General features: G+C 40.7%; 1 protein-coding gene across 1 annotated transcript; it reads left to right on the forward strand.

Annotated features, from left to right (window-relative positions):
- The first annotated feature begins 412 nt into the window (after positions 1–412).
- LOC142446276 (membrane-spanning 4-domains subfamily A member 4A-like) lies at positions 413–27,211 on the forward strand. Its single transcript, XM_075548043.1, has 7 exons — positions 413–559; positions 3,931–4,090; positions 9,933–10,061; positions 14,759–14,815; positions 19,153–19,311; positions 26,403–26,504; positions 27,011–27,211. The coding sequence occupies exons 2-7, from the start codon at positions 3,965–3,967 to the stop codon at positions 27,116–27,118; spliced, it is 681 nt and encodes a 226-aa protein (XP_075404158.1). The 5' UTR covers positions 413–559; positions 3,931–3,964; the 3' UTR covers positions 27,119–27,211.
- The last annotated feature ends 467 nt before the right edge of the window (positions 27,212–27,678 follow it).

Raw genomic sequence — 27,678 nt, forward strand, 5'->3', positions numbered from 1 at the left:
TAACTTTCAAATGGATTTTCATTGGTGGAATGTTAATATAAGTAGAACTTTTAAATTGTTTTATAAATAATGAAACATAATTCACTAGATATACAAGAGGAGGTATGTGAAAATATGTGAAACCGTGAACAAGGCACTTTTCCAATGAAATCCAAACAAAATGCGTTTACTCTCTGTATAAACATCTTTGGGCAGAGGCAGAAACAGCCAATGCTCACCTACTGATATACAGGGTAACTACCACTGTTTTCAAAAACCCACTGTTTGCAAAGGCAGTTACTGCTTGTTCAGTAAATTTCACATAGGCATCCACACCCTTACTGGGGAAACAAAATCTGTTAGTGCTTCCTACATGAAAAAGGAAGTAGTGGTGCTTCTCAGAAATTCTCAGCCTTTGGGATGTAGGGGGAAACAAATCCTGATAGAAGGAGACTGCCCATCTAAAGGTCGGTGATTCAGAGAAGAGAGCTGTGTCTGTGGGGAGGAACCAGGAAGTCCTTGGTTGGAGCCTATTCCAGCACTCATCAGACACACAGAGATACTGCAGGCTTTTACAAAGGTACGTCCCGGGACTTGCCTTCCTAGACTTTGGGGCTGATGGTTTTCTCACTGGTTGATCCTAGAGATGCTTGGCTAGATAGCCCTTCTTGGCAGTGGAATGAGAGGCCACTTCCCGTGATTCTAGGTTGGGTGGTTCACCAAAATCTCACTGCCATGGAGTCCATGCCAGCCCATAGTCACCCTATGGGACCAGGTAGAACTGCCCCTGTGAGTTTCTGAAGCGGTCACTCTTTACGAGAGTAGAAAGCCCATCGTTTTCCTGTGGAGCTGCTGGTAGTTTCGAAGTGCAGATCTTGCAGTTATCAGCCCAACATGTAACCACTAAGCCACCAGAGCTTCTCCGGGTGGTTCAAGGAGCCCTTGAAAGGTAACTTTAAGGTGTTCTCGGAGCAGTTTTTGCTGCGGAGGAGGAAAATTAGGGAAGATCCACAAAGACTGAAGCTGGGTAAAATTATTTAAATTTTAGTTTTCTCTGAATCCGTAACCCATCAGATAGCTGAGCGCAATACTTTAAATTTTGAACTAATTGATGCCCATTCCTTGATGTTAATTCTCTTCTTCCAATACATATTACATGGTCATTTACCATTTAAGAAAACCAATGTGCCTCATGCAGAATTGGAGGATGTGGTATGGGGCAAATTCAATGTTGCTAGCCTTACATGTTTAAATTGCTCCATGAGGTAGATCTGTGGCCCCTTTCTCCAACTGTCTCTGGTGCCATGCACTGGACACTTGACCCCAAACTGAAGGTACTCATGGAGAAGTCCTGGGGAATGTACCTGCAAAAGTAATGACCACATGGATGTCTGTGGTGCGAAGGTTACCTGTTGTCATGACCTGTTGTCACGTCACCCAGATTCATTGAGACCACATGTGTGCTGTGGTGCTAAGGCTGTTGTTTGTAAGTGCTTTTGAGTTGATCCTGACACATACTGATCCTATGTCATCGAGGGGTCCCTGGGCAGTGACAAGGAAACTTGTCAGAGGTCCTTGGGTGAGTGGAGCGCTAACCCTGAGTGACAAGAACCTGCTATGTTACTACGAAAATTGAGTAAGAGACCTCTGGAAACATTTATTTTAATATAATATCTCTATCCTGGCGGAAGTTGAAAGTCTTAGGGAAGAGACATTAATTATAGAAACAAGCTGTGTGGTAATCATTCCGTTCAGAAGAATAAATACCAGACTAGACCCAAGGAGCTGGAGATTAAAGAAATTCCAAATATCCAAATCTCCCAAGTGGCTAATCTGCACTATTTTCATCCCCCTCCCAATTCCTACTTGGAATAGAGTCCATCAAGTACCTGGTTTCTGAGATTTGCTACAATGTTTCACAGAGACTTGTGACACTTTGAAGAAATATCTCGCATATTTTCAGGTGCTGTTAAGTCTTAAATATGAAGATCAGACAGAGGCAAAGAAAACGCAGGGTGCAGACCCAGAAGCCCCAACTGCTCAAATATTAAAGCAGGTCTTTTTGGATTTTATCAAATCTCATGTCAGGAAACACAGTTCACGAAAAGGGCAGCTGTGATGGAGATACGTTTTCCTTCCTAATCTTTCGGATGATCATACTCAGTTCCCTGTGAACACGAAGGATGATGACTTGCGCCGCCCCCTCCTGTAAAGTAGGATCTAAGATGCATCCCACCTTTACTCTTTAACATAGAATTCCTTCCACAATGGGATCCTAAGCACAAGCGCAGGAGGCTAGAATCTGCAACACATCACAAGCTGGAGTAGGGCAGAGAATGTGGCTAGAAGGGCCGTGTTAAATCATCCACTTTTAGACAACCAGGGCTATTTGACAAGACAGGACCTACAGTTCCTAAATCCTTGTTCTGAAGTTGCGTGTGAGAGAAAAACACCAAAGTGCCTTTGCACTAGAGTGGTGGCTTTCCACCTTCCTCATGCCACGATCCTTGCCGACAGTTCCTCATGTGGTGGTGAGTCCCAATCATACACTTATTTTTGTTGTTACTTCAGCGCTGTCATTTTGCCACTGTTATGACTCATACTGTAAATGTCTGATCTGCAGGATGTATTAGGCAACCCCTGTGTGAAAGGGTCATTTGACCCTCAAAGGGGTCGCGGCCCACAGGTTGAGAACGGCTTCATTCGAGAGAAACGCGCTAAAGTACAATACTTTTTTCCTTTGGGGAGAAAGTGAAGGAAGATCAAACTAAAAGCCTTATTATTATGACTCCAAATTAAGATCAAGGGGGCCATTCTTCCAAGTAAAACTGGATTAAAGGTTGTGGATTTGATTTAAGGCCAAAATGAAGGTCCTTATTTATTCTCACTCCTCTCCAAAATCCTGATCTTGAATTTCGCCGAGAGGATGCTCAAATGTACAGTTCGGTCTGAATACATCTACTCAATAGCATTTAATATATAACCGGGCTTCCCAACTTGTAGTTCTTCATAGTGGAAACTGCAATTAAAAGCAACTGCCTTTTCCTAGTCCCATATCTGCTTTATGACAATTCTCACTCTTCTGAACAATCTTTGCAACAAACTGCAGAGGATAGTCAGACTCAAGCACTGAGCACACGGCAAAAGACGATCGTGCTATCCCGGCAGTCCTGCCATTCCCCTTTTCCTTCCTCCCCAAGAACAGAGAAAATCAGGAACGCTACAAATAAATACCTTCTTTAACATAGCAGTTACAGGTTAGGTTACAATCTGCAAGGTTGATAGTTCGAAATCACCAGCTGCTCCTTTCAGCAAGACGGGGCTTTCTACTCCCGTAAAGAGTTATAGTCTCAGAAACTCATGGAGGCAGTTCTAGTCTATCCTACAGGGTGGCTATCAGTTAACATTTAAAAAATCATTTTATTGGGGCCTCATACAACTCTTACCACAATCCATACATTCATCAATGGTGTAAAGCACATTTGTACGTTCATTACTTTCTTCATTCTCAAAACATTTACTCTCCACTTAAGCCCCTGGCATCAGCGCCTCATTTTTTTCCCTACCCTCCTCACTTCCCCCTCCCTCATGAACCCTTGATAATTTATAAATTATTATTTCGTCATATCTTGCACTGTCCAACGTCTCCCTTCACCCATTTTTCTGTTGTACGTCCCCCAGGAATGAGGTTATATGTAGATCCTTGTAATCGGTTCCCCTTTTCCACCCCATCCCTCCCGGAATCAGTTGACATTGACTTGATGGAAGTGAGTTTTGATTTGACCTTTGGATAAGATGTTTTTAAACATCCAAGTGTTAAATGTCTAACAGCTGTTATAATTTACTGAAGGAAGGCAAACAGGGATTGTCTTATATCGGAGAATGCCTCAGTGTGCTCCTCTCCTGTCATTCCTAGAACTAATTCTTAATTATGTTTATTTTTTATTGTAGCACCTTTTCTGCTGCCCTGACAACCCTGAAGAAAATGCAACAGACCACATCAGAACTTGACCCTGGTGTACACCAAATGGGACAGCCAGCTGCTGTAAAGTCATATCTGTGGAAAGGGCTGGCAGGGAAGTTCTTGAAGGGTGAGCCCAAGGTCCTTGGGGTAAGTCAGGCGCCAATCATGGAAAAGATCGATGATGTTGTAATCCAAAAACTGATCAGACCTAATGACAAATACTCTCTCTCCCTAGCCTCAAAGCACCACTTGTCTCTTTGTTTGTCATACTGCCGTGACTTGGTTCTTGGAACTATGTCACCAGTATTTCAAATGGTAACAGGGTCACCGTGTTAGCCTGGGTTCTCTACAGAAGCAAAACCAGTCACACTTGTATCTGTGTATAGAAAGAGATTAATTTTTTTAAATCATTTTATTGGGGGCTCATACAATTCTTAGCACAATCCATACATCCATCCATTGTGTCAAGCACATATGTACATTTGTTGCCATCATCATTCTCAAAACATTTGCCTTCTACTTGATCCCTTAATATCATCTGTTCATTTCCCCCCTCCCTCTCTACTTCCCCTTCCCTCATAAACCCTTCATAATTCATAAGTTATTGTTATTTTGTCATATGTTACACTGCTATTTCTCACTGCCCTCTTCTCTGCTGTTCATCCCCCAGGGAGGAGGCTATACGTAGATTGTTGTAGTCGGTTCCCCCTTTTCACCCCACATTCCCTCCACTTTCCAGGCATCGCCACTCTCACCACTGGTCCTGAAGGAGTCATCTGTCCTAGATTCCCTGTGTTTCCATTTCCTATCTGTACTGATGTACATCCTCTGGTCTAGCCAGATTTGTAAGGTAGACGTGGGATCATGATAGTTGGGGGGGAGGAAGCATTTAAGAGTTAGAGGAAAGTTATATGTTTCATCATTACTTCTCTGCACCCTGATTGTCTCATCTCCTCCCCACAGCCCTTCAGTACAGGGGTGTCCAGTTGCCTACCAATGGGATTTGTGTCTCCACTCTGCACTCACCCACATTTAAAATGATATATTTTTGTTCTTTGATACTTGATAATGGATCCCTTCAACAGCTCATAGAAAGAGATTTCTAGCAAGAGAGGGCTCACGCAGATATAGAAGTGGTTATGTTCACTCTAGGTCAAGAGTGTGGGTCAGATGTAAGCTGAAGGCTTTCTCCTGACACCTGGAGCTGTAGAGACTGGTGAACAGGAAGCAGGAAGATCACAGGCAGGTGGATGCCCAGCTTAATGAATCTGAGATTGGCCAAGTGAACCCAAGATTGGCAGTCCACTGACAGCTCATGGGAGCATCAGGCAATAAAACAGGAGACTGATGAACCAGATGCAGGATCCAAACCCAGCCATAGAAGTCAGGTAGCTTCCACACACTGTCAACTTGTAGTTAGAGTAGACCACACACTCCACTAAATCGTCCTCAATCATCTCAATGCTGTGGCCAGATTAAGGAGGTCCATTATCCTCACAGTGGTTTGACATCATGAAGTTGAACATATTATGACAGATCAAGTCATGGGAGAATCCTGGTTCACAGTGACATAAACCTAACTATCCCAGTCACCCAAGCTGGGCGGGTTTCAGAAGAACTTCCAGATTAATAACAGACATGGGAGAAAGAATAGTCGGTCCACTTTATGAACAGCTGTGGAACATTGTCCAATATAGTGCCAGCGTAGGAGTCCATCATGTTGGGAGACATTCAAACACGACTAAGGAAGTGCTACCTCACAAAAGAAGCATTGGCTGTCTTGATGTGACTGGTGTGCAGACCTCATTTGTTCATGGGGAAGGATTCAAAATGAAAAGAAACAACTGCAAACATCTGTTAGTAATTATAATGTGGGATACATTAGGCGTGAATCTACGAAAATTGGAAATCATCAGAACTGAAATGGAGTGCATACAGACATGTATCCTAGGCATCGGCAAGCTGATACTCAGTGGCTACTCTGATTCAGATAATCATATGGTTCACTGCACTCGGAATGACAAATTCAAGAACCATGACATCAAATTCACAGTCAAAAAAACACTTCAGGATCATTCTTGCAGTACCATGCTGTCTATGTTTAGTTAATAACTTTACGCTTACAAGAAGGTCCCATTCATAAAAATTTTATTCAAATTTATGCACATGCATGAAGCCTGGTGATGAAATTAAAGGATTCTACCAATTTCTTCAGTCTGAAGTTGATCAAACATATAAGTAAAATTCACTGGTAATTGCTGATTAATTGGAATGCAAAATCTGAAAAAACAAGATGAAGACACAGTAGATAGAAAATATAAATTTTGTGATAGAAATTAAGCTGGAGATTGCAAAATACTATTTTCCAAGACTAACGACATCTTCATTGTAATTCTCTGTTAACATTTTAAATGACAACGTTATACATTGACCACACCAGATGTAATACATAGACATCAAATTGAACTACAACCGTGGGAAGAGACGATGAAGAAGCTCAATCTCAACAGCCAAAATGAGATCAGGGCTGACTGAAACAGACAATCAATTGGTTATATGTAATTTTAAGTTTAAGTTGAAGAAAGTTTAAACAAATCCATGAGAGTCAAAATCCTGAAGACAGACTTCAGACTCGGAGAGCAGGGCTGGACACCTCATGAGACTGGATCAGAAAATATATATCAGGGTCAGCAGACAGACCTGGAAGAACTATTTATAGCCCCATTCCACCCTCCCTTTTTTTCATGTATATCTATGTAAGCTAAGCAAGATAAACGACCCTCAGGAGAAAACAGCAGGACTGACAGTGGGGTAAAGGGACAGGGAGCCAACAACCCAGGGACAAGGGAACAACAAGAGATCTAAAATCGAGGGTGAGGAGAGTGTAGAATGCCTGGTGGGGTTCGATCAAGTGAAATGTAGCCGAGAGGAATTACTGAGAGCCGAATGAAAGCCGAATATGATAGTGGGAAAGGAGGAAAGTAAAAGGAAATAGAGGAAAGAACTAGGAGGCAAAAGACATTTATAGAGGTATATTGGCATGTATATATGTAAATTTATTAATGTATAATGATAGGGCCATGGTTCTACATACATATCTGTATATGTTAAGTATCAGGGTAGCTGACAGACATTGGACCTCTATTCAACTCCTCTCTCAACACAAGAGCACTTTGTTCTAGTAACCTGGCATTCCATGATGCTCAGCTTCCCGATATAATGGCTGAAGTCAAAATGAGTGCATAACCAAGTATGGTGAAGGAAGCTGACGGTGCTATTAGAAGATATAGCATCTAGGTTCTTAAAGGCTTGAAGTTAAACAAGCGGCCATTTATCAGGGAGTCAACAAAGCCCACATGGAAGAAGCACACCAGCCTGTGTGATCATGAGGTGTCCAAAGGATCTGGCATCAGGTATCAGAAGATCCAAAACAATCTTATTGATGTGAACAAGGGGGTTCAGAGTGGAGACCCAAAGTCCATCTGTAGACAATTGGACATCCCCTCACAGTAGGGTCACAAGGAAGGGCCAAGCCACCTAGGGAGCAGTTTAGCACCTATGAAGTACATGACATTACTCTAGTTCTTTAATGCTCCCCACCCCCCATCCCACACATACTATCATTGCCCCAGTTCTACCAGAAAGGTGGGGGGTGGGCAGAGGGAGAAATGGGAACTGATGGCAATGATTGACATATAACTCTCCCTCTGAGGAGGATGAGCAACTGAAACATGAGTGAAGGAAGACAGCAGACAATGTAAGATATGAAAATAATAATAATAGATTATTTTTCAAGGGTTCACAAGGATGGAAGGGTGGGGGAGAGGGAAAAAAGAGGAGTTTATACCAAGGGCTCACATAAAGAAAATATTTTGAAAATGATGATGGCAACATATGTACAAATGTGCTTGACACCATGGATGAATGTATGGATTGTGATAAGAGCTGTAAGAGCCTCCAATAAAAGGATTTATAATGTATACACATTTCACCTGAATTTTGAGAACATCTCAAGGGATATCATTGCTGATTTCAAATGCATCATGGCTGAAAGAAAAACTATAAAAAGATGTCTACTTGTGATTTACTGACTATGCGATGGCATTTGCATCATAAAAAACCAACAACTTTGGATCACCTCTCGAAGAATGGGAATTCCAGAATACTTCATTGTACTCATGGAACCTGTACATGGACCAAGAGGCAGATCTTTCAAAACACAGGTAGATTCTATTATTTAAAATCCGGAAAAGTAACGTCAGGGTTGTATCCTGATATCGTATTTATTCAATCTTACAAGCTGGACTATATGCAGAACATAATCAAAACTGAAGAAGGCTTATAAATAGTCCACAATATGTAGATGATACAACCTTACTTGCTGAAAGTCAGGAATATTTGAATCGTTTTCTGATGAAGATCAAGGATTGCAATGAAAAAATATCTTCACAACTGGACCACCAGACAACATACTCATAAATGGTGAAAATATTGAAAATTTCAAAGATCTCATCTTGCTTCGATCTGCAACCAATGCTCATAGAAGCAGTAGTCAATAGATCAAAGGATGTATTGCACTGGGCTGCTGCACAAGACTTCTTTAAAATGTTGAAGAGCAAGCATCTCACTTTGAGGGCTAAGAGGTGACAGACTGAGCAAGCCCTGGTATTTTCAGTCATCTTATGAGCATGTGAAAGCAGGACAATGAATAGGAAGAATGAAGAAGAATCGATGCATTTGAGCTGTGGTGCTGGAGAGGCATACTGAAAAGTACCATGGACTGCCAAGAAGCCAACCAATTGTCTTGGAATAGTGTAGTCAGAATCCTTGGAAGTGCGGACTGTGAGACTTTGTCTCCTGTACTATGGACAGGCTTGCAAGAGAGACTAGTCTGGAACAGGACATCATGCTTGAGAAAATAAGGAAGAATCTGAATGAGACGGATTGATACGACGGGACAGTGCTTCCTTCTTTCGTATATCAGATTGTCAGGGGTTGAAAGGGGCTTGATGTCACCCAACTTTAACAACAGCTCGCCTCAAAATACATGAACTGATCTTCAGCCCATCAGCATCTGATGTTCAGGCCCTACCACTTTGGGGGTAAAAAAGGCACAATATTCTACCATATTGTGCATCTAATCCATATGCTTCATCCAGAGTAAACATATGGAACTTCTCTATGGAAGAGAAGCAGAAGATAAGGCCATGTGTGAACTAGCTGGCATTCCCGCGACAGTCTTCCTGAACCCTAATAGCCTAACATTGTTCGTGTCTCTCTCTGGGTCTTTTTCTTACTCAGTCCTTCTCCACGGATGATGAAAGCTCTCCTGTCCTCTTGGCATGTCCCCTTCAGAGTGTGTGATTGATTTTCCTTCAAGGACTGAGAGTATAAAGAAAGCCATGTTTGTGCAAGTAGACGCAGTGAATCTTCTACTAACATGAACCTGTCTTTCTATTTATAGCTCAGGGTTCAAAGCCTCAGGACCAAATTAGTGTGGACACTTTTCATTCTTTTTAATACCGTGGGAGCATTGTACTCACAGCCCTGTTTTTGTTGTTGTTTGTTTGTTTCACCTCCCTAATCAAAATCTTGACTGCAGGTCTAGGCCCTAAGAAATGGTCGGATTTGCTTGCTTCTCTTCTTTCCCTGTATGGATTGGACTTTTCTTCCTTCAGGCTACTGCTCCTTGCTGGAAGATATTTTTTTCTAGCTCTTTCATCCCTCCTGTCTGGGCATGTGACAAAGGAGAACCACCGTTAACAGAGCGTCACGACGCTCAGTCTTTCTTTACTTTGAAATCTCTGTGGAAAAATATAGACATTCTAAGAGATAATTTTGATGTTACCATATTCACAGTTCTTTATATGAAAAGAAATCAATGTAGGAATATCTAGAAGTTCACCTGACTCTTTTGAAAGATTGAGAAGGAGAGTAACTCAATGCTTGGGCACCGTTCATAAATTTTACTTCTTGTCATCATTTCTAGGTTGTCCAGATCCTGATTGCTTTGATGAACCTGAGCTTGGGAGTAATAATGATGTGTGCCACACTGCCATTTTATGGCCGAAGTCCCATTTCTGTCTTCCTGGGGTACACAGTTTGGGGGTCAGTGATGGTAAGTAGAGTGCCTTCTGAACCAACTCTCTCTAACTTGTAGTCCTATAGCCCTGAGGAATGGATTTAACCTCCCTCTCATGATAATATAAAGAATATAGAATGATGGGCCAATATAATATTTAACATAGTTAGAATATCTCACAGCCACATCTAACCAAAGACTCAACCCACAATGACTTAAATATTGAAAAAACAAACAAACCGGACTCACTGTCATCTAATCAATGCTGACTCATGGCAACTTGGGTTTCCAAGACTCTAAGTGTTTATGAGACCAGAAAGTCCAATGTTTCTCCTGAGGAGCTGCTGTTGGTTTTGAACTGCCAACCATGAATATCACCGTCTAACACATCACCATGACACCATCATGACTCTCCTTAAATATTGAAAGTATTAATGATTTCAAATGAGGTCAATGGCAAGTCATTTGCAAGTTGGTTGGACAACATCACATGACGTCTTCTGGTATCACACTTTGTGATGTAGCCCAGTGTTCAGAAACATTTCAAGTGCATAATCCCTAAACTATGGGTCAGAGGGATGGACTTGCCATTACTGGTTTGAACTACTCAGGCCATCACTAAAATGATGGAAAGGTTCACTGTACCTTGAAGCTCATGGGACACTAAACAGAATGATAGTTTTCGTTAGCCAGGAAGAGGAAGGGAGGTGGCCACTATGGACATAATTTACAGTATCTGGTTCAGTGAGCATTAATTGTTAGCAAATGGGACTATTTAATCACTTTTGTTTCATAAGTTTAATAACAGTAATTATAGTTGAGTAAAATGTAAAACATCATGAAAAACAAAAACTCAGAAAAATTCAGAAGTGCCTCTCACAAAACAAACAAAACACCGAAGACTTCTATGAAAAATAAGAACATGAATGACAATAAAATATCAAGTTTCATCTTCTAACAGGAAACAAAACACTTATAACCATGTTGATATTAGAATCGGGGCACAGATCAGACATTCTGGGAGCTTCTATTCATTTAACTCTCCACAGTTGGGAATAAAGTAAGTAGTAGAGTTGGTTTGGGTTCCCCTCCGCCTATTTATATTAGAAGCATAATTCTTGAAGCATCACAAACACCTATTTCTGAGAGTGCTTTATCTGTATAAAACTATTATGTCAGGAATAGCTGTCCTTAGACTCTACAATCCTGGCAGGTGTCCCTGGTTGGCCCAAAGGTCTAAGCAAGCAGATTAGCACTTTGAAACCACGCAGAACACTGGAAGGAAAACCTGGTATTCTACTGTGGAAAGATCAGAGACTTAAAAAACTCTATAAAGATCTACACATGGCAACGTAATCAGACACTTCTCTAGGTACTTCATGTGCACAATTCTACTTCATTCGCCAGTTTCTTTTGTTGTTGTCATTTATGTTTGTTGTTTTTAATAGTTTTATTTGGGTCTCATACAACTCTTATCACAATCCATACATAACATCAATTGCATAAAGCTCATTTGTGCATTCATTGTCCTCATCATTCCCAAAACATTTGCTCTCCACCTAAGGTCCTGGCATCAGCGCCTCATTTTCCCCCTCCCTCCCCACTCCCCCTCCCTCATGAACGCTTGATAGTTTATAAATTCTTATTTTGTCATATCGTGCCCTGTCTGACGCAGTCACCAGTTTTCTGAGGGAGCATTTATACTTCTTTTATGGATAAACAAATGGAAAACTAACAAAATAAAGTTACTTTCCTAAGGTCATAGAGGAGGATCTCTGGAGGTGCAGTGGGTTAAGCATTGAGAAACCAACCATGACCTTGGCGGTTCCCACCCATCAAGCACTCCCCAGGAGAGTGAGTCCACAGTCTGTTTCTGTGAGAATGCACAACCTCAAAGCCCAATGGGGCAGCTCCACCTTGTCCTACCGGGTAGCTTTGAATCAGAATGGCAGTGAGTTTAAGGTCTTATAACTGTTAATATAGAAGTCAGGGCTCATGCTAACATTGTCGGAATTTAGAATTAAATGCACGAATCTTCCTAGTTTTGTGCTCTCGTTTCCATTTTCTTTCCAAGCCCGCTTTGGAAACCAGCCTATTTAGTTTATGACTTCTGCATGCGTCAAATAGATTTCTGGAAAGAGCAGGAGCTGGCTTTGTGAATTGAGAGATCACTCAGAAGAGGGATCACTGAGAAGACTCATTTTCTTACTTTGTGGGTTGTTTGTGCTGCTCAACAATTCCTAATTTACAGCCATCGAATCAATTCTGATTAATGATGACACGATAGGACAGGGTGGAACTGCCCCTGTGGAGTTCCAAGTCTGTAACTTTTTCCCGGAATAGAGTCTATCTTTCCTTTGTTGTTACCAGCCTAATGGTAATCCATCAGGCCACCCACCAAGGCTTTGTGCAGCTGGTTTCAATGATTCCTCCTTCAACCTATTTCCAAACCTTACCTCTGAAGGGCCTTCTTTCGTTCTCTTACAATGTAAAAACAGCAATAGCAGGAACCAGTGCAATTTTTCTCTTCCTTTTTGGTCCCTTATGTCTCCTGGATGGCTAACTTCAAGGTTGGTGGTTCAAACCCATCATCCCCTTCTTGGGAGAAAGATGAAGCTGTCTGCTCTGGAAAAGATTTATCACTTAGGAAATCATGTGCAGTGTTGATGTCTGAATCAACTCGATGGCAGTAGTTCGGGTTTGGGGTTGTGTTTAGTCCCCAGTGTAGCCGTATTTATCTAACAAGAATCAAATAAAATTATCCTCATATAAGTGTATTTGTTCAAGTTTTCTTAAAGCTTTATACATAGCATCTTGTATTCCTTCTTTGTTTTCCACCTAAAATACTGTATACATTTTTTGCTACGGTAAATTAGATACTTTCATTCAGTCCTATCGTCAAACAGACACAAGAATACACACATATGAGCATTGATAATATGGGTTATCGTTTCTTTGTTTCATGTGGTCCATCAAAGTTTTTGGATATTCCTATGAATCCCTCTAGTGGAATCCCTCTTCTTTGTTCTTTCTTGAGCTGTGGGGGAGCTATTTACAACATTTTGTGTTTCTTCCAATATAATTGATATGTTTCACATTTATAGCTAATGTTGCATGAATATCTTACCAACAGGATTCGTTACCTCTCAAATCTATTAACTTTATTAATTATAATGCAATTTCAATATTTATAAAACACAATATTTAAAGAAATACCTGATGTATTACATTTAATGTAATGAAGTCTTTGCTGTAATTTTCCCAGAAGTAAATTAGTTCGTATTGATTATTTTTAGGTCATATTCTAGACATAACATTATACAGAAAGGTGTTTGAGTTCGAGACACCACTTGGCAATACTAACAAGTGGTTCCTTAGATCAGTCTTTTGTGTGTGTGGGGGGGGAAGTGGGTTGGGGAAGGGATGTTAAAATACAATGGTTTTTGAAATCAAAGAGTCATAAAGCAAACTTTGAAACGCAAACAGTGGAATAGTCTAAGGCCTATTGATTTGACTCTTACAATATTATCCAAAGGGAAAATATCTGTTCAATTGTTGGAGTTCCCTGAACTAATATATTCTAACTACCTAATAAGCCACTTGACAAAAGCAAGTTTTCTTTGCTACCCTTTTATTGGTGTTGGAAAGAATGGAGGGACAGTGAAAATGAAGTGGATTGACCTGCGGCTGCAACGAAGGGCTCACACATAACAGGGATCATGAGGATGGGGCACTCCTGGGCAGTGTTCCGTTCGGCTGTCCATAGGTTGTAATGTGTTAGAGTGACTCTTTGACACCAAAACTATAGCAATTGTCTCTTATGTGCAAATATTCATATTTTAAATGAAACTTTAAAATGTCTTCCTGGTTTTGGTTTAGTATATTTTGTGCACATTTGGTGTGGGGCTAATTCATATAAGGAATGGGGAAATTTTATAATTCAATGATCTGGAACTATTTAAATACTATTGAAATTAGCTATTTTTAAAAGGCCTGATAAATTTTCCTATGAATCCCTCTGTTAGAATTTCTCTGTTTTTTTCTTGAGAAGCGGGGAAACTATTTACATTTTGTATTTCTTCTAACATAATTGTTCTGCTTAACAGTTTTATCTAATGTGTATTAGTCTGGGTAAACTAGGGGAAAAATCCAAAGAAACTCTATGTACAAGACTTTTATAAAGAGTAAGTGTATGTTAAGAAAGCATCCCAACCCAGTGATGTCCAGGTCCATAAGTCCAACATTAATTAGCCCATAAGTCCAACATTAGCCCATATGTCCAACACCTATCTACAAAGTCCTCCTCAATCTCACAAAGCATACACAATGACGTTGACTGCAGGAGGAAAGCTGAATCAGTGAGCATGTAAGTATTTCAGTGCTGGCAGGGGTCTCCACATGGCTGCTCCAGCACCCAGGGCTGCATCGGGTAGGTCCATGTGGCTACTCCTTGAGGCTGTCTTGCAGGAAGTGAGCCTTGCCAGCTGAAGCAGGGACCTGGCTAAGGCAGCTGCACCCTGGTCCGACCATCAGAAACAAGAGGCCCGAGAACTAGAAAGGCGAGACTCACTGAGCCATTTATCCCTCCATACTTCAGTTAATCCCTCATGTGTTTATCGGCCAGGTTGGCACAATAAATGTCAGCTATCTAATATTGTAAGGATACATTTGGGTAAACTATAATCTCAAATGTCTGCTTAAAATGTTACCTTAATTTTTTATTTTGCTATCAGTTTATTATTTCAGGGTCCTTCTCAATTGCAGCAGGAATCAGAACTACTAAAGGTGTGGTGAGTAATTATTTTTTATTCCTTTTTTAATGAAAGAATAAGGATTAATAATGCCTCATGGCCTTACATTTTGTATGTCTTGAAACAAGCCGAAGATTGTGAGTTTTAACTGCTTGGACTAATGTTAGGTGCCATTAGGTTGGTTCTGACTCAGAGTCATTCTGTGGACAGCAAAACGAAACTACCCTGGCCTGCATCATCCTCATGTACCATGTCCAAAGTACAGGAGACAAAGTCTCACCTTCCTTGTTTCTAAGTAGCATTCTGACTGTACTTGTTCATTCTTCTGACAGTCTTTGGTCTTCAAATCATCTTCAATTTCAGCCAACAAGTGCTCTATTGGCATATTGCAGATTCCTGATGACCCTTCCACTAATTAATATACCTCAATCTTCTTTGTATAGTGCAGTTTCTCAGACGATTTGCTCAGCATGGAGAGTTAATAAATATGGTGAAAGGATACATCTTGTGCTGGCCTTTCAATATTGCTAATAAACCAATTGTCCCATGATAGAATTGTTGACATGAAGATGGATATTTTCATGAAGTGGTTACTGAGAGGATCTTTATGAAGATACAGAGAATTACTCAGGGGAAATGTGAAACAGGAGCAGGACAAATATCTTTGCAACCCATACTTCGTATCAGACTCCAAAACTAACATAAAATGTATCAAAGACCTACATTTAAATCTAAAACAATCAAGATCATGGAAAAAAATAAGGACAAAGTTAGGACTCTAATATATATGGCACAAATAGAATGGCATGTATAAATAAATAATGAACAAACCACAGAAGATATGCTGGATATATGGGAAGTCCTGAAAATTAAATACTTATGCTCAATAATAGAGTAAGAAGAGGATCTACAGACTGGGATTTTCTGGGATTTTTCTTTTTGCAACAATATCTGGCAAGAGACTAAAATTAGAAATCTCTAACTTTTCAGAAAATGTCAACACCTCAACAATAAAAACCTCAGAATTTAATTTTAAAACGGGCAAACGGACATAAGCAGACACTTACAGAAGACATTTATGTAATTAACAGATATGCAATATGTTCAGCACCATTAGCCAGAAGAGAGGTGCAAGTCAAATGAATAATAGGATATCATCTCACCTCGGAAGTAATAGTAATGATGAAATAAACTAGAAAGCAACAGATGCTGGTGAGGATGTGGAGAAACTGCAACGCTCATCCCCTGCCAGTGGAATTCTGAAATGGTACAACCACGGTACAAAACAATAAAGTGTTTCCTTAAATTGGAAATGGAGATGCCATCTGATCTATTAATCCTACTACTTGGTGAATTTATATCCTAGAGGAAAAAAGTCATGACATGAATAGATATTTGCACACTTATTGTTAATTGCAGTATGATTTACAATATTTAAAAAATGTAAGCAACCTAAGTGTTCATCAACAAAAGAACAGACAAGGAAACTATGTCACCTACACACCATGGAATACTATTCAAAATTAAAGGATAACTGAAACGTCTCATAACATGGCTTAACCTAGAGAATGTTATACTGAATGAAAATTGTCCATCAGAAATGTACAAATATTGTATGAAGCCACTATTATAAAAAATCCAGAATATGTTTACACATGGAAATGAAGATTCCTTGATGGTTACCAGGGCTGGGGAGGGGAAAGAGGAATTTCAGTAACTAGAGTGGACATTCATTGACTTGGATGATGGGAAATGCAATCTGAAATAAAGGAGAGGTCAGCATAGCATGACCACAGCCAGAAAAAGAGTGGCTGCTGTACAAGAGTAACATGCAACATTGGTAAATAGTATTAAATACATAATACTGCCGTAACTGTAATAACAAACAAGTTTTGAGTATATACATAGGCAAATATCCTAAACAAGCTAAGCAGGTGTGGGATGGCATTTGGGAGTGCACCCATTAGTACATATATGATTTGGCATAGAATATTTGTACACACTACAAATAAGCATGTATTTACGTGGCAAATACATAAGTGCATATAGTAGTGTTGTGTGTTCGGATAAAAGAAGACCGCTAAAATGTTCAATTAAAAAGATTGAAGTCTTTATTTTCTTATATCAGGCAGCCCGGGCTGCAGTGGGATCTATTCAAAGTGGACTTTTCACCAGGACGCAGCCCTGTCTTGCCTGGCCAAGCCACTTTTATATATTCAGGGAGGGTAGAATACAGAAAACAAAAGAAAAAGTAAGCTAAAATACGTATATCACTAAGTGGTGTTGACAGAAGTAAAACAAACGTATATTTAGGTAAAGTTTCAGGCGCCTTGTTTTATGACCCCATTTCTGGAAATGAACGCTCCTGTCCCTGAGAGAAAGACTTAAAGCATCTCTTGATGAGGAGAGGGGCGCAGTTTAAACAAGAATTGTTCTAAGGGCCCATTGTGGTGTTAAACCATTACCTCAGGGAGCCTGGAAGATGCCCTCAAGGAAAAGTGTTCTTGGAATAGTTCCACTTAAATGTGGTGATAGGAGTGTGTCAATTTCAGTAGTATTTCCAGGGTATGAAACATTCATAGCCATAACCAAACGCCATGAAAGACTGAGTCACCAAGCTTGAAGGCTTAAACCACAGCATCAGGTGACGTCTAGGCCAACTGAGATGGCCTAGTTCACAGAGAGGAGTGTTGCTTGGCAGTTGTTCAGTGAACTCATGGTTAGCAATTCGAAATCACCAGCAGCTCCATGAGAGAAAGTCTGGGCTTTCTACTCGATAAACAGTTACAATGTGGGAAACCCACAGGGGGCTGTTATGAGTCAGCCATGACTGGATGGAAGGGATTTTGATTTACTTCACACGGACAATGTTATACATCCTACTTTAGCGAATAGCTCTTGGAATCTTAAGCGCAGGCAAATAGCTAAATGCAACTATCCTGTAACAATAAAAGCACGGTGCGATTCAAAGACCAAAGGAAACATTAGTCCACAAGACTAATGGATCCTGGGAGACAATGTCATCACTACCTCCAAATCAGAACAATTCGATGGCACCAGGCTACCACTACTGTCCGTTCTCATCAGTGACACAAAAAGAGGGCCTGAAGTGTAGAAGAAAAATCTAGAACAAAACTCAAAATAAATGATAAAGGCCAGATCTACTGGTCTGATAGTGGAAACCTTGAGACTACAGCCCTTGGATACATTTAAAACCTCATAGAGTGAGCAAACCACACCTACAAGGAGGGATTTCTCAGAAAAACCAACCTTATGAAGCCACAAGGGCAGCAGTTGCCCAAAAGCCAAGCTGAGCAGGCAGGAAAGAGAAGCAAAGAGCAATCAGGAACCTGGGGAGGAAGTGAGAAAACTGTTTTCCAACGAGGGGACTGCAACTATTGTGTCAGGAAACAAAATATGCGGTAGTCAGGACACCAAAGATGGCTTGCATTGAGAAAATCTTTACAGTGATAAAAAGCTAAGATATCCCTTTAAAGACTAAAGTATGCCTGACCCAAGCCATGGTATCCGCCATCGCTTCATCTGAATGGGAAAACAGGGCAATGACTAGGGAAGATCGGAGAAGTGATGTGTTTGAATCACGGTGCTGGTGAATACTATTGAATAGAGTAGAGATGACCAGCAGTATGAACACATCTGTCTTGATGTACAGCAGGAAGACTCCTTTGAAGCTAGAATGGCGAGATTTTGTCTCAAAAACTTTGGATGTGCTATGAGGGACTAGTCCCTAGAAATGATGGCAGGCTTGCAAAGTAGAAGGCCCAAGAAAAAGCTCTTCCACGAGATGGATTGATACTGTGGTTGCATCAGTGGGCTCAAAGATTTCAACAGTTGTAAGCATGGCACAGGGCGATAGGTCACTGTGTTGTACGTATAGTTGCTGTGAATTGGAGTTGACTTGACAGTACTGAACAATAATAGTGAAAAAGAAAAGGAAAGTCTGCCAGGAGCATCACGTTGAGCCCTGGTGATGGAATGGTTACCTGTTGGGCTGCTAACTGCAAGGTCGATTCGAAACCACCAGTCACTCCTTGGGAGACAGATGGGGTGTTTTACTCCCATAAAGAGTTGCAGTCTCAGAAAGTCACAGAGGCAGTTCTACCCTGTCCTCCAGGATCACCAGAAGTCAGAGTCAACTCGTTAGCAGCGAGTTTGGTTTTGAGTTTATATGAGATCCAAGTAACCACAATAACGCAAAAGATTAGGTAGAAACTTGTAAGTGATGAGAAACTTATAGGGGAGAACAAGTCAGAAAAGGTGGGAGCCAAATGCTAGAGATGGCTATGTTGGGGCAAAGAAGTGGGTGAGATGGTTGGGGACCACATTGAGGCTGTTGATTTTTCCTTCCTTTTTAGATTCAAGGTAGCCTAGGACTGAATATTGCCAGCTCCACCCTGGCTGCCATTGGGATCATCATGAGTTCAATCAGCCTGATTTCTTTCCCATACCACCACTCTTACTGTAGCTACCAATTGATGCCAGAGAATTGTGCCTTGGTCTCATCCCTTTTAATGGTGAGTGCTTCTCCTTTTCATGGGGGACTGTGATGGAAGGAGGGCCTGGAATCCCAGGTTCTAACAATATTAACAATCAGTATTCTGTCATTCCTAGATGATTTTAGGAACTTTGAAGTGATTGAGAAGTAAGGTAAATTTTATTTCGGTTTTAGAATCCCGTCTCTCCTTAATTTTTCTTTGCATGGAATCAGGCACTGTGGGAAAGGAAAGCTCACATTCCTTTAACACCTACTGTCTGACAGTAACTGCTCTGAGCCCTTGACATACAACCCTTCTTTATTTCACAGCTATGATCAGTATGTCCTGTTATTCCTTTGGAAAAGAGAGACCAATCGTCAACCTGTGCCTCCAGGGTTTCTTGATTGAGCTCCTTATGGAGGATCTGGTTCTCTAAGTGACGGAAAATTACCTTGATCTTTATCCTAGTCGTGATGAGTCCCATCCAATATCTCTAGATGTTCTTGTATGACTCATCATTTCTATCCCCAATATCTTAGCACATTCGCCATCTTAATTGTGTATTTTATAACTTTTCTGTCCCACTTTCCCTCCCAGAATAGGTGGATAATAGAACAGGTGGATCCACCTAGAATAGGTAGATACTATTCTACAATTTCAGTCTACAAACTAACATTGCTATGGACAGAATTTTGAAAGACGTTGAAAGCCTAACTCCAGTACTTGTGTGTAGGACCCTGTTTTGGTAATAGGGTTCTTCTTTTGTTATGTTAATAAAGTCATACCAGAGGCGGGTGGATCCTAAACCTAATCCCTTCTGAGTGGTCTCTTATAAAAGGGAAACACAAGAGACACAAAGGCACAGGGGGAAGGCAAGATTCCCCTATAAGCCAAGGAATGTCAAGAACCACTCTTAGAGCTACCAATAAGAAAGCATTCACCAATAGAGATAATAATTTGGACTTCTAGCCTCCTAAATGATGAGATAATACATTCTTGCTCATTAGAGAAATTTTTGTCATTGCAGTACTAGGAAACTAGGAGAATAATTTATATAAAGATTATGAAGGTAGTAAAAGTCTTGAAGTTGTCATTTATGGAATGAGTGTGCATGTAGGGGGAGGCGTGGTGGATGAGTTGGGTATTGTAGCATAAAATGCATGAGAATGCTTTGAAAATTGGTGGAAATGGAATGAAAAGATAATAGAAGGTTTTGCAGTCTCCTCATAAATTTAAATATTTGCTACTGAAAAGTCCCTTGGCCAGTCTCAACACCATTGGATTTTCTGTGATCATTGCTTCATCCAAATCTGTATTTCACCAGGGTGCCTCGTTCCTCCTTCTGTCTCACTCTCAGCGTCACCTGTCCTCAGCTACACATGGACCTGAGCATTGTTCTTACTTATGAGATAGACCAACCGTTTCGCTTTTGTTTACTCCCAATTTCTGATGTCTCCAGAGCTATCTATTCGCAATGAAATAATCCCTAGAGACAACTTTCCTAAATATTTTCTCTCTCCTTGAAATTTCTAGAAGTTCTTATAGTAAACAATTCTATGCTTTGCTACTCATCGTTTTAAAAAAGAAAAGATTAAATCTCTTCTTCAGAGAATGTAAGCTTTTCTAAGGCGAACTGAAACTAAACTAATGGCCATTGATTTGATTGTGACTCATTTTGACACAAGAACAGTCCCATCGAACAGAATAGAAGTGCTCCAGTGGGTTTCTGAGACTGTCATTCTTTATGGGAGTAGAAAATCTCATCTTTCTTCCTCAGAGGGGCTGGTGGCTTTGAACTGGTGATGTTGTAGTTAGCAGGCCGACTTGGAACCACTAAGCTACCAGTGCTCCCTCTCTCGGTTCACAGAGTTAGAAATTGGCAAGAGCAGGATTTGAGTCTGGGACCTTCTGCTTCTTATTCTCTGACATCACTTACGATTGCTCCATATTGTTATTCTAAAGAGCAATGTTAATCAATTCTAGAAGTGCCCACATTTATAGACTTTAAGGAACCAATTATACTTGACTCACTTAATGGGCATGACTTCTGTGTTCATCCTGGTTGAGTAGAGAGACAAATTCATAGACCCTCATGTGTATAAGAGAGAACTTTAGATCAAAGAGAAATTGTACATTAAGAAAACTCCCAGCCCAGTCCAGATCAAGTCCATAACTCTGATATTATCCCATATGTCAATCCTAGTCCATAATTTCCTCCTCAGACTCATGCAGTCATGCAATAATGCTGAATGCAGGAAGATCACAGTTCAGTGAGTGGAAAGTCTTGTGGATCCAGTGGTAGTGGAAGCACCTTCACTCTGGCGTGGGTCTCCACGTGGCTCCTCCAGCTCCAAGGCTCTGGCTGCCATCAGCATAGCTCCATGTGTCTTGTCAACAGGAAGACAAAGCAGAGAGAGTGTGTCTCCTGCCTCCAGGGAGGAATTCAGGCATTCCCAGAATGCCCACACTGAAGCATTATTTGCCATGACCTGATTAAGAGGCTAGACTGCACCCCTTCGCAAATTCACATGAGATTATGTCCCTGTCATAGCTTCCTGGATGTCTCTATAGGGCCCTGCCCACTGAAGGTCCTGTGCTTGGTGTAATCCTCTTCTTTCGATTCCTTGGAATTCTGAGTCATTTTTGAACATAGAGGACTGCATTTTAATTTATCTTTTAGCCATATAAATTATATACCTTCTCCTGCTTTTTATCTCAGACACCTTCTTCAAGACATCATGGCAGATTCTAGAATTTTTCCCCCTGCCCATCCTTACACCAGCAATCATCCATAAGAACTTCCTAGGTGAAATAGAGGAAAGAATTAGGAAGCAAAGGACATTTATAGAGGTATAAATACAGGCATGGACCTATGATAATATATTTATATATGATTATAGGGATGTAGATCTATGTACCTATATTATATGTTAAATATTAAGGTAGTAGATGGACATTGGGCCTCTACTCAAGTACTCCCTCATTGCAAGAACACTTTGTTCTAATAACCTGGCATTCTGTGATGCTCACCTCCTTGACACAATTGCTGAAGACAAAAGGGGTGCATAAGCAAATGTAGTAAAGAAAGCTGATGGTGCCTGGCTACTAGAAAATATAGCTTCTAGTGTCTTAAAGGCTTGAAGATAAACAAGTGGCCATCTAGCTGGTATGCAACAAAGTCCACATGGAAGAACTACTCCAACCTGTGTGATCATGAGGTGTCGATGGAATCAGGTATCAGGCATCAGAAGATCCAGAACAAAAATCATATTGATGCAAAGATGGTGGGGGGCGTGGGGGTTCAGAGTAGAAACTCAATACCCACCTGTAGACAATTGGACATCTCCTCACAGAAGGGGTGCAAAAAAGGGGCGAGCCAGCCAGGGTGTGGGATAGTACCCACAAAACATATAACTTTCCTCTGGTTCTTTAATGCTTCCCTCCCCCCATTATCCTGACTCCAATTCTACCTTAAAAATCTGTCTAGACCAGAGCATTTACACTGGTACAGCTATGAGCTCTTGACACACAGAACCTAGGACAGATTAAACCCTTTAGGAACAATAATGGTAATAGCGATATCATGAGGGGAGAGAGAAGGTCGGGGCGGGGAGAAGGGGAACTGATGGCAATGATCAGCATATAACCCCCTCTCAGAGGGGGACAAACAACAGAAACGTGGGTGAAGGGAGACAGCCATCAGTGTAAGATACAAAAATAATAATAATTTATAAATTATCAAGGGGTCATGAGGGTGGGAGGGTGGGGGACAGAGGAAAAAATGAGGAGCTGATACCAAGTAGAAAGAAAATGTTTTGAAAAGAAGGATGGCAACATATGTACAAATGTGCCTGATACATGGATGTATAGATTCTTATAAAAGCTGTATGAACCCCCATTAAAATTATTAAAAGTAAAAAGAGGCACTTCCTGGAGTCTGAAGCATTAAGTATTTTCTTACGTGGGCTTCTGAACTCTCAGCCCACACATACTTGAGGCTATAGCTTATGCTTAAGGAACTCTGGTGGTGTAGTGGTTACACATTGGGCTTGTAGTAACTGCAAGGTCCACAGTTCGAAACCACCAGCTATACTCCATGGGAGAAAGACAGGGCTTTCTACTCCCATAAAAAGTTACAGTCTTGGAAACTCACAGGAGCAGTTCTACCCTGTCCTACAGGGTCACTATGAGTTTGTCTCGACTGCGTGACAGTAAGTATATGTTGTACTCAATCCTAAAGTCAGTACTTTGTGGAAGACCTAGGAAGGGGACCATGTTTATGCCTTCAGGAGACTCTTTCCTCCAGAGAGGAGAAGATCAACATCATTAGCATTGCAATCATCATTGTCTTCATCCTACAGTTGATTTTTTTCCCCAAGTGTCCAAAGCACCTTATACACTCGTGTATAAGCTGAGTTTTTCAGCACATTTTTAATGGAGTTTCTGTGGAAAAATTAGGTGCCTCAGCTGATATTCAGGTTGGTTTATCCTCACGTATAGAAGGTACTTATTAAATGATGCTAGAAAATGGTGAGATCTTTGTCGAAAAGTGTTGCTAGAGAGATAGCACACTACTGGGAGCAATAGGCAGAAGCTTAAAAAATTGTCAATGATAAGCCATACTTGACTTCAAAACCAGGAATTCTAGGTGGCCCCATCTAAAATTTAATTTATTTGCCACTTTTTGTTGGTGGCGGTGCTAGAAATCTAGCCTGGCACTTGTTGTCCGTAAAGTTTTATTGACATGCAGTTGCACCCATTCGTTTACAGATTGCCTGTGGCTGCTTCTGTGCTACTTGGGAAGAGTTGAGTAGTTGCAATTAATAACTTAGCGCCCACAATGCTTTAAATATCTACTGTCTGACCCTGATAGAACTTTGCTAACTTACAGCCAAGTCCGTTAGATGATAAAATCAGTGGTGGGATTCAAATAATCCAATGACCAGTTTGCTGCCCGAATGACCATCATTCATATATAAAAAGATAGACCTTTTATAAAGGTAGTTTATTATTTTATACAGCTAATGCCGAAATAAGAACAACAAAAGCGGTACACAGAACTTGACTAGATTATAAGAAAGGGCTTGGAAATATTAATGAAAAAATATTAAATAATACCTGCCCCAAATCAATAAAGCTGTTATTTAAGGTACTTCCATATTGCTTCTTGATTTGTGTCCTCGCTTGCAATGTTCCTCATTTTTATCCAAACGTTATCAGCTGTGTGACTTGTCCTACACCCTCTTTTCACTGTCGGAGGATGATCCCAATTTCTTCAGCAGAAGACCAATTAGACAACAGTCATTTTCACCGACAGAAACAGGCCACTTCTCTGAAAATATTATGTTCTTTAAAAAAAAACCCAAAAACAACCCTTTCTACTTCTGCTGAATTGACAGCAGTTGTGCTGACAATATTTTTAGCTCTTTGACCACTCGGGAAGTAGGTAATTTGTTCTAGAGAGTTTAGACCGTAGCAAAAAACGGAAATGATTGAAAGTATTCCACCCTCTGATGTGGTATTTTTTTCTCTTTAGAGTATATGTGTGATTACTGAAATAACAAGCACAAAAGAATCAAAAAGTAGTATCTCATGAAAAATATCTATTTTTAATGAAAAGAATAAATATTACTAGCATAGTTCCTTCTAATATTTTATGACTATGGACAGAATGAACATTGCAATGGGAGCTAGAATACACCGTGGCCCAGGTGAACATTTAGAAAGAAAAAAAAAGAACTGTCAATTTGTGATTTCCACATTGGGAAACTGCCCAGTCAACTAGTTTAGAGAAATTGCAGATTGCCAGTGCCATTTGAACTACCAGTTTGCTGAAATCAGCAACAACAAAAAAATCAGGTATCCATTTTGCCTAGTTTGAATCGGTTGGAATCCACCCCTTTTTAAGCTCCTTAAAGACAAGAAAATTGTCTGTCTTGTTTTCTCCTATGTCTTCAGCACTTACCACCATGTCCCAAGACAGAGATGCTGAATACTTATTTGCTCAAAGGACGAATGAATAGATAAAGAAATAATGAATTACAAATACATCTGTATTACATTCTGGGTCCTCCTCTATGGGCTTCGTCAGAGCAGAGGGAGGGGTAAAAAGCATGGAGAGAAAGATCACACCGAAAAAAATCTCAGCCCCTATTTCAGGGTAAGATTATTAGGAATAAGAGTACTTCTCAGTGTCCTTCAAATTCCACCACGTTTGGGTTAAAGATTAGAACTAAAGCCAATTGTCCAAGGATCTGGATTAAAGATAGATACATTCGATGTCCGTGATTGCATTTGTTTTTGGTGGCTGCTGAAACAAATGACCACAATCTTAATAAAAAATAAATTCATTACCTTATATATCTGGAGGTTGGGAGGCTGAGTGCACTGAGCTGGATTGAAGACGTTAACGGACTTGCATTCTTTTGTTGAGTTGTTTTAACTAGAATCTCCAGGGAGAATTTGAGTCTCTTGCTCTCCACTGCCCCTGTGTTCTAAAGGTTCCCTGGATCCCTTGGCTTGTGGACCCTTCCTCTATATTCAAAGCAAGCAGTGCAATCTTCAACTCTCTGACTCCTTTACCTCTTAATTATACTTAGATGAATGCTTATAAGGTACTCTGGACCCAACTAAACAATACAGGATAATGTCCACATCCCAAAGCCATCTGGTGAGCAGCTTTTGCCGTGTAGTTGAGCACCTTCACCGACTATGGGACTAGGACATGATGCCCTTGGGGGGGAAACATTTTCTATGTACAAATACTAAGATATGAGTTCATATCACGATGCCCAATGTACCGAATTTGTATTATTTGAAAAGACTAAAATGACCAGGAGATGTATCATCCCTTGCCCTTACTGTTGATGTGCTTTCCCGTTCTGGGTTGTCTAGGCCTGGAATGTAGTGTATATGGAGGGGTGAGGGGAGCATGATTATTTTATCAGTGAGGAAAGGGAGAGAATAAATTACATTCACCAGGCCAAGTAATGGTGAAACTGGTCAAAGCCAGTTTGTTTGTTTTGAACCCCTGGCCAGCCCTTTCCCCTTTGGGGTCTTGTCCTCAGTGATCAGGGTTTGGGACTTTTCATCTTCATTCTCATGCTGCTTTGTTCTGGATTTGCTTCTAGGGTATGGACGGTGTCGTCCTCCTTTTAAGTGTGCTGGAGTTCTGTGTGGCTGTGTCCCTCTCCGCCTTTGGGTGCAAAGTGGCCTGCTGTAACTCTGGTGGGGTAAGTATTGGGCTTCCCTTGGAAAATTATCTGGATTCATTTCTTTATTGCAGTGGAATAGTTTGAGAACACAATAGATTGAGAAGAGTGGAACAACATAGAGACTGAGAACAACATGTATGTAATATCTCCTCGTTTCCAGCAGTCAGGAGTGTGGGCACAGTTTAGCTAGATCCCTTGCTCTGAGTCTTATGAGGCTGCAGACAAAGTGTTGGCTAGAATTTTAGTCTCATATGAAGCTTATAATGTTCTCCATGTTCACATGGCGGAATTCATTTCTACCTAACTGTGGACCTCATGGCGACTTCTTCCAGGAGGGTATCAAGATAGCAAACGTCTCTTTCTTTAAAATTATTTCGTAGGGCACATTTTGTTTAATTTGATCCAAGAAACCCAGCCAGTTGTGTGCTGACACTGGATGAGGAGAAGAAAGAGGAGAGACTGATAGTGACGAGCTTGGGCGGCATGTGGTTGGTTCACCTACAATGTTCTGATCGATTTCACAGATTGTGCTTGTCATGCCGTCGAATCCTTCTGTGGCAGAGACAGCACCTACTGCGCCGTTTTCAGGACACGTGATGCCTCCGGCAGAACAACAGAGGTACCTTCCATGAAATGCACCCTGAGAGGGAACGCAAGAGCCTCAGCAACCCACTCTGATTGTTAAAAAAAATGTGCATTTTATAATAAAGTCAGAATGTTTTTAATTCTCCCCAAGAACTTGGTGACTTATTTCATCGGCTCTTTATTCAAATATAAGTTAAATAGATCATACACTTAATGCATCAACAGCATCTGGAAGTGTTCCATCAGTCTTAGAGTGTGTGAGAACATCAAGATAGCAAATAAGATTTGACAGCAACAGGGAAAAAGATACTACGGAAATGGGTTAACGTAGTAATTTGAGGGATTTGGAAAAGTACATGAAAAATGTAATGGAAAGACAGTGGGATTTTCCCACCAGCTTACTGAAGCCATGTTGCACATGATATTCTCCCTATTTGCTAGATTTGCTTCCCTGCGTTTGGGGATACAAGGTGTTTTTGACTTCAGAAAGTTGATATACATACCGCCCTGACTCTGCCTCTTTCCTTTTGTTGAGTTCCTTCTCCTACAGAAAATACTCAGAACAGATTCACTCCATATCTGTGCACAGTACATTACTTAGGTATAA

Source organism: Tenrec ecaudatus, chromosome 4 (genome assembly GCF_050624435.1).
Source record: "Tenrec ecaudatus isolate mTenEca1 chromosome 4, mTenEca1.hap1, whole genome shotgun sequence".
NCBI lineage: Eukaryota > Metazoa > Chordata > Mammalia > Afrosoricida > Tenrecidae > Tenrec > Tenrec ecaudatus.